Source organism: Dipodomys spectabilis, unplaced genomic scaffold (assembly GCF_019054845.1).
Source record: "Dipodomys spectabilis isolate Male_0828 unplaced genomic scaffold, ASM1905484v1 ptg000231l, whole genome shotgun sequence".
In the NCBI taxonomy this organism is placed as follows: Eukaryota; Metazoa; Chordata; class Mammalia; order Rodentia; family Heteromyidae; genus Dipodomys; species Dipodomys spectabilis.
This window is the reverse complement of record NW_024870908.1, coordinates 6,576,727-6,587,232: the sequence shown is the minus strand read 5'-3', so window position 1 is coordinate 6,587,232 and position 10,506 is coordinate 6,576,727. Positions and strand designations below refer to the sequence as shown.

At 47.8% G+C, this 10,506-nt stretch overlaps 1 protein-coding gene across 2 annotated transcripts in view; it reads right to left on the bottom strand.

The window, feature by feature from the left end:
- Positions 1–363: 363 nt before the first annotated feature.
- Positions 364–10,506, bottom strand: part of Adcy9 (adenylate cyclase 9) — a 97,347-nt gene continuing 87,204 nt past the window's right edge. For both annotated transcript variants that reach the window (XM_042698253.1, XM_042698254.1), the window contains exons 10-11: positions 9,193–9,234; positions 364–4,551 (exon numbers count right to left, since the gene is read on the bottom strand). In XM_042698253.1, the coding sequence (XP_042554187.1) occupies positions 3,360–4,551; positions 9,193–9,234 (1,234 nt within the window). In that variant the 3' untranslated portion in view covers positions 364–3,359. The remainder of the gene's footprint in view (positions 4,552–9,192; positions 9,235–10,506) is intronic.

Here is a 10,506-nt window from a genome sequence, read left to right as displayed (position 1 = left end):
TCAACATTTTTGCCAGGCTAGTCTCCAACCACCATCCCCTGATCTCCATTACCTGAGTAGCTAGGGTTACAGGCTTGAGCAATCATGCCTGGCCAAATCCCTGTTGAAAATAAAACAAAACTTCTCAGCCAAAGTTAACTAGAGTCAATGTACCCATTAGACAGACATGTATGTGCGCATACATGTGTGCGCTCACACACACACACACACACACACACACACACACACACACACACCAACACCATACAGAGCTTTTTCACTGGTCTTTGTTTTGAAAGAAAAGCAAATTATTCTGAAGAGGAGTCCTGGGGTAGAACTGACACTGATTTTTTTTTTCCAATAAGAAAATGCCAGGCAACAAAGTTAGGTTTTAGAGTATTTTAATATCCATTTCTTCAGTGGATGCATTTTGAAATTCTTAGAATTAACAATTTAAAAAGAGCAGAGCAAAAGAAACATGGAAAATGCAAATAGTTGGCTCTTACTAATTTCAGATTGTAGGCATTATGTAATTTTCAAAACAACCAATCAAAACAAAATGCTTACCTCAGAAAGAAATCTAGAAATTCAAATGCAGACGTTATCTTTGGAAACTACGATTGATTACAGCCCAGGTAATGGCCGCGCACTGCCTTTGGCTTTCTGTGTCGTGTGCAAATGTGCAGGTGTAGTCCCCATGAGAGACGTCAGCGTCGGAGGAGCCATGCGCAGGTGTGGCACAATCGGTGGGACTCGCCAAGCGACTTAAGGGTTTGGAACTGATGCTCTACATTTGTGGGCGTTTGGTGAACCGATTGATGTGTGCTTGTTGATCATTACAGATGTATAAAATTTGATCTGAGCTGGGGCCAAGAGAAAAGAGCAATTGCAAAGCAACTATTTACACACATTCAATTCTGAAGTATTGCTTCCTGCCCTAGGCTCCTAAGAAGTACTGCCACCTGCAGGGTGCCTCCCTCCCAAAGACAAACGCTTGAGCCCACTGCCCGTCTGTCTCCAGCAAGCACTGTATGTCACTGTCAGCAGACTGAGATGCCCGGCAGGTGTGCCATGGAGATTCTGTGGTTCTGTGTTGAGGTATGCTTCGGAGCAGGGAGCTGGGAAAGCCCCAAGGGAACAAGAGAACGTCTGTACTGGTTCTTTAGGGAGGCTCAGGGTGTTCTGAAAGACCATATACACTCTGCGTGAGCTGCCCTTTTTTGGGGGGCTCCATTTGCACATTTCTGAACAGGATCCCATTGGCTGACAGCTCTGGGGTCCTGCAGGAAGGGGCAATCGCAAACACCTTTGCAGTAGGGGAAGAAAAACAGTCTGAAAGGGAATCCTATGCAGAGATAGACTTGGAAGAGCCCATTTTGAGCAAGATATTAATGGCATCAGCAGCCAGCCCCTCAAAGCTACACAGCCCAGAGGTGGACAGAGGACAGACAGATATTCAGAGATACACCTTTAATACTGACAGGAGGAAACCCAGCATGCTCACAACCCCGAGTACAAGGAAAGCATCAGGTAGTGTTTTTTCGTTCTCTTTTGGTGGTACTGAGGTTTGAACTCTGGTCCTCATGCTTGCTATAGATGGGTGCTCAGTGCGGAGCCAAACCTCCAGCTCAGGTAGTGTTTTTGAAGGGGCAAAAAAAAATATCTGTGGTGTTTTATAAGAATACATTCTTGAGAAGCAAGAGGTATTGTTACAGCCATCCTTTCTTCAGAGTTGGAAGACCAACAAACAAGTCAAACCTGAAGAAAAATCTTAAGTCAATGAGAAAACTCTGGGTCCCAGATGGCCACGTGGCTGATGGCACCCCACACCTCCCCCAGGGAGGTGGCTGGCCAGAACGGAGATGGCATCATGCTGCGCATAGAAGGTCCTGTCTGTCTTTGGGGAAGAGTGTTGAGGGGACTTACACAGATGTGGAAATCACACAGTGAGGTTTACCAGCGAAAGAGCACACGGAGGGGGTGAAGACCTCCAACAGCTGCAGGGCTAGACCTTGGTCATGTCAAGGGCGGAGCTGTCTGAATCACCTAAAAAATAACTACAACAGGACAACTGCAGACCGAGTTCCATTCAACAGAGGCTTCAGACTCAACATGGAAAACCACAATCACCAGCAGGATTGGCAATGAAGAACACAGACCTTATCCTTAGGTCTTTCTCCACCTCCCACTGGCTGGAGGCCCACTTTAGACAATGCTCTACCTCTCTGTGCAGCTCACGAGATTAAATTCTGCCGCCAGTCAGCCATGCATAGAAGCCAAGACAACCCTTGAGGACCTGCTTTGAAGCTGGACCAGTTTTGCTCTGGTTTCCCACAAGGGGGAGCAAAAAACATGAAACAGGAAGAGACGCTGGTCTGCCATGCCCTTCGCAAACCATCTTTCCCTAACCCCTGCCCCCGTCCCCCCAAACCAGCCTATTTCCACTCACCGACACGACCTGGCACCCCCTCTGCAAAACATACACATACGGATAAATAAATAAATAAATAAATGCAACCCTCAGACGTTTATTTTGAGTTTCTTCCTCAGACGAATCAGCTTCCAAAACACAAACACAAAAACAAAAAACAAGAACACCTTCACTCCTGACTGGAAGAGCCCTCCACAGAGGGTCAGGATGAGAAAAACCAAAACGGCTTTGAGATACCTGAGGCCTGGGTTTACAAGCTCTGTGCCCGGCGAGCATTTGAAATCTTGGCTAGTATGCGGGTGAATGCCTGAACCCGCAGGGTGCGGGGTGCGGGGGGGGGGGGGGGGCAGGTGCCCGCGCCAGCGGGGAGGGGCTCTGCTCTGCTCTCCAATCCCCTCCTGGTGTATTACTGGCACTTTATGTCAGATTCATAAATGCAAGTGTATGTGTGTGCGTGTGCGTGTGTGCTTAGAAAGGCCAGGTGAGTGGGAAACATAAAGAGGAAAACAAACTCAGAAGCACTTTATGAGCACAAAAATAAAATAAAATAATAAAAGGGGTCTGTGAGGAAAGGCAGTAACAATGAAATCCTAACCACAGCGTCTCTCTCTCTCTCTATCTTTTAAGACATCAAAGAATACCCAGAGCCATGATCTACCGGCAGCCTCCGTCCTGGACGAGGCCAAGGCCGACCCCTGAAGGCACTTGTTCTCCACGCGGCTAAACGGATCCCCCAATGGGGGCAGAATTCCAGGGAAGAGAGCAAAGGAAAGGAGAAATGGATGGAAAGGAACCCTGAATAACTGTGATCCACACAGAAGTTAGGGCTGAAATGACCACATAACACCACAACCAGGGACAGAAACTGGGGCGCCTGGAAAGCACGACAGCCAGATACAAATATTATTGTGTTTCAATGAACAGAGCACCGAGCAGCCGCAGGGCTGCCTCACACACTCTTTGAGACGTTGAGCTTGGTGAGCTCATTGGCTTCTTCCATTTCTGTGTCTTCACAGTCTTCCTTCTCTATGGCTTTGCCAGATCGACACCTTTCTTCGGCTTTGATGGGCTCCTTCCACAGTCTTTTTGAAGACAGATGCATGTCCTTGGCCTGCGTGTTGTCATCGGAGCCCAGGGACATCTTGTCCGAATACTGGACAGAAGGCACCAGATTGGCGATCTCATCGGTGGGGGACCGTCCGATGCTGCCGTCCACCTGGACGCGGATGTCCGGGGAGATGGACAGCTGGTGCTGTGGCACTATTCCATTGTCCATGCACTTTGGGTAGAGGTAGGTCTTCATCTGCCCCTTCCCCTTGACGTTCACGGTCCCGCGGTAGTCGAAGTCATAGCCCATCTTGCTCAGCACGCGGTAGCTCTCTTCACTCACCTGGATGCGGCATTCCACGCCGGTCGTGTCCATCCTGCTGGCAATGTTGACCGTGTCCCCCCAGATGTCATACAGCAGCTTGGTGGTGCCAATGACGCCAGCCGTGAGGGGGCCATGGTTAAAGCCCACCCTGAGCTTGAAGTTAAACCACAGCATGTTGTTGTTGAAGTCGTCCACCACACGCATCATCTCCCTGGCGAACTCGAACAGGATCCGCAGGTGCTCTTGGGGGTGGCCACCTTCCTGGCACTGGGCCGTGTTCAGCCCCGAGGCTGCCATGTACGTGGCCCCAATGGTCTTGATTTTCTCAATGCTGTTGTAGTCTGGCTTGCTCAGGAGCTCGTCGAAGTCACCAATCAGCTCATTGAGGACGCGGTAGCACTCCTTGCCCCCTTCGTAGTTCTCCTCGTAGAACTCGCTGAAGTTGACGATGCTGGCGAAGATCACGCCGCCACTGTCGTGGTTCTTGGAGTAGGTCTGGGAGACCTTCAGCTGCTCGGCCACGTGGTAGGGGATGATGTTCCTGAGTAGCCAGTCGGCCTGGTCCCTCATGCTCTGGATCTTGGTGCGGTGAAGGTCTGCTTCCACGTCCCCGTGGTAGTGCAGCCGGTAGCTGACTTCAAACTCTCGGTTCAGGAACCAGACCAGCAGCAGCAGGAGGAAGAAGGCTAGGATGAGCTCCTTGCCTACGAGGCTGGCCGGCCTCCTGCTGTCCTGCAGCAGTGAGCTGTTGCACGGGCTCCTCTCGGCACTGCGGAGCAGAGAGATGAGAAAGGACAAGCCTGCTAAGTGCATCTGGTAAGGGAGGGGTGAACCCTCTGAGAGAACCAGCACCCCGCCCCAAGTGAGACCAATTCCATCCTCCATCCTCAGAAGGGACCAAGTAGACCATTTTTGTTTGCTTGGCTGCAGAGATGGAGCAGCAGACTGACTTCTGTGACTGGGACTTCAATCAGAGCTTTAGAAATGGCTTTAGAGGAGAGTCTTTAGCCACTGCAAGACTTTCAGACCTTTTTCTTTTGACAATCTTAACTTTATAAAGTTAGAAGTCTGGTAAAATAAACACTCATAACCCTTTATTTGGGCTCCATAACTTGATATTTTACCTCTTTGCTTTTCTCTCTCGACACACACGTATGCACACACACATACATGGCTAAACATTTTTTGGGGGCTGGTTGTGGGCTTGAACTCTGGGCCTGGGCTGTCTCTCAGCTCTTCAGCTCAAGGTGAGCACTCTAACACTTGAGCCACAGCCACTTTTGGTTTTCTGGTGGTTAATTGGAAATAAGTGTCTCACAAACATTCCTGCCTGGGTGCTGTCCCTGAGATTCTTTTGCTCAATGCTACCACTTTGCTTACTTGCACCACAGTGCCACTTCCAATTTTTTGAGTAGATTGTTGGAGATAAGAGTTCACAGCCTTTCATCCTGGGCTGGCTTTGAACTGGATCCTCAGATCTCAGCCTCCTGAGTAGCTAGGATTTCAAGCATGAGCTACCAGCACCCAGCAAGTGTGTGTGTGTGTGTGTGTGTGTGTGTGTGTGTGTGTGTGTGTGTGTGTGTGTGTGTGTGTGTGTGTGTGTGTGTGTGTGTGTGTGTGTGTGTGTGTTTTAGGTTAGCTGAGGCTGTTATTTTCAGTGGCTGCCTGGTATTTTTGTTTGTTTTTTGTCAGTCGTGGGGCCTGAACTCTGGGCCTGGGCGCTGTCCTCAGCTCAAGGCTAGCGTTCTACCACTTGAGCCACAGTGCCACTTCTGGCTTATTTTGCTTATGTGGTGCTGAGGAATAAAACCCAGGGCCTCATGCATGTGAGGCAAGCACTCTACCACTGAACCACCTTCCCAGTGCATGCTGCCTGGTGTTCTAACAGATGGATGCACCAGGTTCCGGCAGAGGGATGCTGGGCTGTATCCTCATCTTTTATGACCAGAAGCAGTGTTGCAATAGACATTCCTGAACCACTATCTTTGTGCTTATGGGGTTGCTGACTCATTTTAAATACTGCACACTTGGAATCTTATTAGAGATTTCCAAACTGTCCTACGAGGCTGAACCGTCACAGAAGGCATTGGTAGGTATGACAAGTGGGCACCTTGCTAACCTGTGTCCCATTCTAAGAAAGGGAGGCAAAGGCCATGATCCCATTCCTAAAATCAAACAGCAAAAGTCAGTTTCAAAAAGAGAGAAATTTTATGTACTTAAATTCAAGAGTCAACTTGTGACCAAATACCTGGACATTAAATCATATGTGGAAGTAAAGTAAAATATGGAAGGAGCTATTACCATAGAAAAGATTTTGAAATGGAGAAAAACAGAAAATAAAGATTGCTTGTTTGGGGCCTAATTGTTAGGTCCATAATTGGTATTTGTTAGCATCTCTGTGTGTTTCAGGGGCTCTGAAAATCTATACCTGGAGTTGTGTGTGAGGAGGGGTGCCATCAGGAGCAGCTGGGAGGGGCCCAGGGTGTTGGCAGTGTTCTGATTTTGGGTCTGGGTGGTAGTGACACAGTATGTTTGCTCGTGAAAATTCATGGAGCTGGGGCTGGGAAGGTGGCTCAGTGGTAGAGCGCTTGCCTTGCATGCTCGAGGCCCTGGGTTCGATTCCTCAGCACCACATAAGCAAAAAGAAAAAAGCCGGAAGTGGCGCTGTGGCTTAAGTGATAGAGCGCTAGCCTTGAGCTAAAGAGCTGAGGGATAGCGCCCAGGCCCAGAGTTCAGGCCCCACGACCGGGCCCAAAAAAAAAAAAAAAAAAAAAAAATTCATGGAGCTATCCTTTTAGAATCTGGGAACTCTTTAGTGCATGTGTTATACGTACATCTCTAAAATGTTAACTTTTAAATACTCTTAAGTCTTTTATATTAGCCATAGCTACAGCACACATGCAATTTCTCATCATAAAAATGCTTCCACTGGCGCCGGTGGCTCATGCCTGTAATCCTAGCTGCTCAGGAGGCTGAGATCTGAGGATCACAGTTCAAAGCCAGCCCAGGCAGGAATGTCCATGGGCCTCTTATCTCCAATTAAACACCAGAAAACCGGAAGTGGCGCTGTGGCTCAAGTGGTAGAGCACTTGCCTTGAGCTGAAGAGCTGAGGGACAGTGTCTAGGTACAGAGTTCAAGTCCCATACAACTGACAAAAATAAAAAAGTAAATAAAAAGCTTCCTTAGTTTCTCTGAACTTCAGGCTCTTCATTTGGAAATGGGGTCAAAGTCTCATAAAATATCATGCTATTGAGAAGATTAAATATATTTCAAGTGCCTGGCAGCTAAAATTTAAAAAAGTTAACTACTACCAGTAATTTATGAATATACCAGACACTTGCCTGCTCTTCATATTCACATTACAACTTTTTCAAAGTCCCAGCACTTGGGAGGTAGAAGCAGAAGGATTATGAGTTGGAGGTCAATCTGGACAACACAGACCCTCTCTCAAAAAAGACCTACAGGAACTTTGGTGCAAAGGCATCACTAGTAATGATATGACACTGTCTCCATTCTTGTCTTTTAGCCACCTTTATATTTTATTTATTTTTTTGGTTGGTCGTGGGTCTTGAAGTCTGGGCCTAGGCACTGTTCCTCAGCTCTTCAGCTCAAGACTAGCACTCTACCACTTTAGCCACTATACCACTTTCAGTTTTCTGGTCATTAATTGGAGATGAGAGTCTCATGGACTTTCTTGCCTGGGCTGGCCTTGAATCATGATCCTCAGATCTTAGCCTCCTGAGTAGCTAAGATTACAGGTGTGAGCCACTGGTGCCCAGCTACCACATTTATTCTTTCATAAACAGTTGTTGTTTTGATACTGGGGTTTGAACTCAGGGCCTCAAACTTCCTAAGTAGGAACTCTATCACTTGAGCCACCCCACTGGTCCCTTTTTTCATTGTGTTTCTTTTTGTTTTGTTTTGTTTTTGTAGGTCGTGGAGCTTGAACTCTGGGCTTGGGCACTGTCCTTGTGCTCTTCAGCTCAAGGCAAGAGCTCTACCACTTGAGCCACAGTGCCACGTCCGGTTTCTAGTGGTTTATTGGAGATAAAGAGTCTCATGGACTTTACTGCCCGGGCTGGCTTTGAACCGTGATCCTCAGATGTCAGCCTCCTGAGTAGCTAGGATGACAGGCGTGAGCCATGGGTGCCCAGTGCATTGGTTATTTTTAAAGGAGGGTCTTGCTTTTCATCCAGACTGGCTTGGACTATGGTCCTCCCATTTGTACTTCCTTTGTTGCTAGGAGGATAAGTATAGGCCACTGAGCTCAGCCACTGTGCTTCCCCTGCAGCTTGGGATGACAGGGCATGGACCATTATGCCCAGTCTTTTGTGGGCTGGCCTGGAACTAAGATCCTTTCAATCTCAGCCTCCCACCTGCTGGGCTGACGGGAGAAGGTTATCATGTGTATGCCTAGGCTGTCTCTGAACTGCGACCCTCCTGATCTCAGCTTCCCAAGTAGAAGGTTTTTGTTTTGTTTTTGGAGTAGCATCTTGCTACTTTTTCCTGGGCTGGCTTCAAACTTAAGATTCTCTGCCTCCCTGAGTAGCTGGGATTACAGTGATGTGTCACCATGTTTGATTTTTATTTTTATTTTTTGCCAGTCCTGGGGCTTGAACTCAGGGCCTGGGCACTCTCCCTGAGCTTTTTTGTTGTTGTTGGCCGCAGGGCTTGAACTCTGGGCTTGGGCGCTGTCCCTCAGCTCTTCAGCTCAAGACGAGCGCTCTACCACTTGAACCACAGTGCCACTTCCAGTTTTCTAGTGGTTTACTGGAGATAAGAGTCTCACGGACTTTCCTGCCTGGGCTGGCTTTGAACCATGATCCTCAGATCTCAGCCTCCTGAGTAGCTAGGATTACAGGTGTGAGCCACTGGCACCCAGCCCTGAGCTTCTTTTGCTCAAGGCTAGCACTCTATCACTTGAACCACAGTGCCACTTCTCGCCTTTTCTGTTTATGTGGTACTGTGGAATAGAACCCAAGGCTTCATACATGCTAGGCAAGCACTCTACCACTAAGCCATCTTCCCAGCCCCCATGTTTGACTTTTAATAGCTCTTTACATAAGAGCCCTGCAAATATTTCTGTCTGCTTCAACTTTTTCCATTAAACTAGTTTTAACGTATGTGCTAATGATCAATTTATTTTTACAACAAGCTCTAACAACAAGTAGCTACTTTCCACTTTTCTTCTTTACAGATGCATACATTGCTTATTGTGTGTGTGTGTGTGTGTGTGTGCGTGCGTGCGTGCATGCGCACCATTCCTGGGGCTTGAACTCAGGGTCTCTCACCCCCCAAATGTCCTCATTTTACCTGGATGATGGCAGTTTCCAGAAAGCCCAGGGATAAGCAGAGACAAAGGCAGCCCTTCTTATTTGTTCAGACACAGGTCCTGTGCTGAAGGCTTACCTGAAGTTCTGTGCTGCATCCAGGGGCAAAGTTGCTATGGAACTGAAATGAAAATGCAGAAAAAACATTATGACAAAAAAAAAAGTGAGGAAGGCCTTATAGAAAGCAATCCAAGAAGGGGACAACAACTTTCCTCTCTTGGGACATCTGAATGAACGGTTTCTAATCCATGTGCCAACTTCCTTCTTCACAACAGTGTCCCCTTCTCCCCCACCCGCCCCAGGCTGGACAGCCTCAGAACTCTGATGTCTCCCCCTCTCTGTGAAAGAGCTGATCTAAGCTTGTGCTCACCACTCTCGTGTCCCCTACCTTGGATAGGCCTAGTGACAGATGGGAGGGTCCTGGGTCCAGGGAGTGTCATTCATTCACTAGTCCCACCCCAAGTTCTTGCTGTTTAGATTCTGGGTAGAAAGGCAGTGGCATGGTCTCCACCATTTTATCTCTCTGGATCCAAGTGAAAATGCCCCACAGCCGTAGCTAATGTCAGGATTAGTGCTAACCAAGCGTCTGTGTTGAGTCTTAAGTTCAAGGATGGTTTTAAGCTCTTGGTACAGAGCTTGATAATCAGGTAACTCTAGATGGCCACATCCTCACAAAGATAAAAGTAGGCTTCATTCTGCTTAAAGCAATTGAACAGTTTCCCTCCAGGTACAGAATGACAGTTGTACTTTACATTCTCTCTTTTTTTCTGTCGATCGTGGGGCTTGAACTCAGGTCCTGGGTGCTGTCCCTGAGCTTTATCACTCAGGCTAGCACTCTACCCCTTTGAACCACAGCACTACTTCTGGTTTTCGGGGAATTAATTGGAGATGGGAGTCTTATGGACTTTCCTGTCTGGGCTGGCTTCAAACTGTGATCCTCAGATCTCAGCCTCTAGCTAATAGGATTACAGGCTTCAGCCACTGGCACTTAGTTTAATTTGCAGAGAATTTGAATCTCTTTATTTTTTCTTTTTTGTCAGTCATGGGGCCTGAACTCTGGGCCTGGACACTGACCCTCATCTCTTCAGCTCAAGGCTAGCATTCTACCACTTGAGCGATAGTGCCACTTCCGGCTTTTTCTGCTTACGTGGTGCTGAGGAATGGAACCCAGGGCCTCATGCATGCAAGGCAAGCACTCTACCACTGAGCCACCTTCCCAGGCCCTTGAATCTCTTTCATGCTGTTATTATTCTATTAAGTAAACTGAGGGAGGACACTTACTTTGTCGGTTATTGGTCATTGCTTTGCTAATACCCACACATCCACTAAACCCGTTACATTTGGTACTGTTGGTACTGGGCCAGGTTGGGTTATTTTGGGTTATTTTATTAAA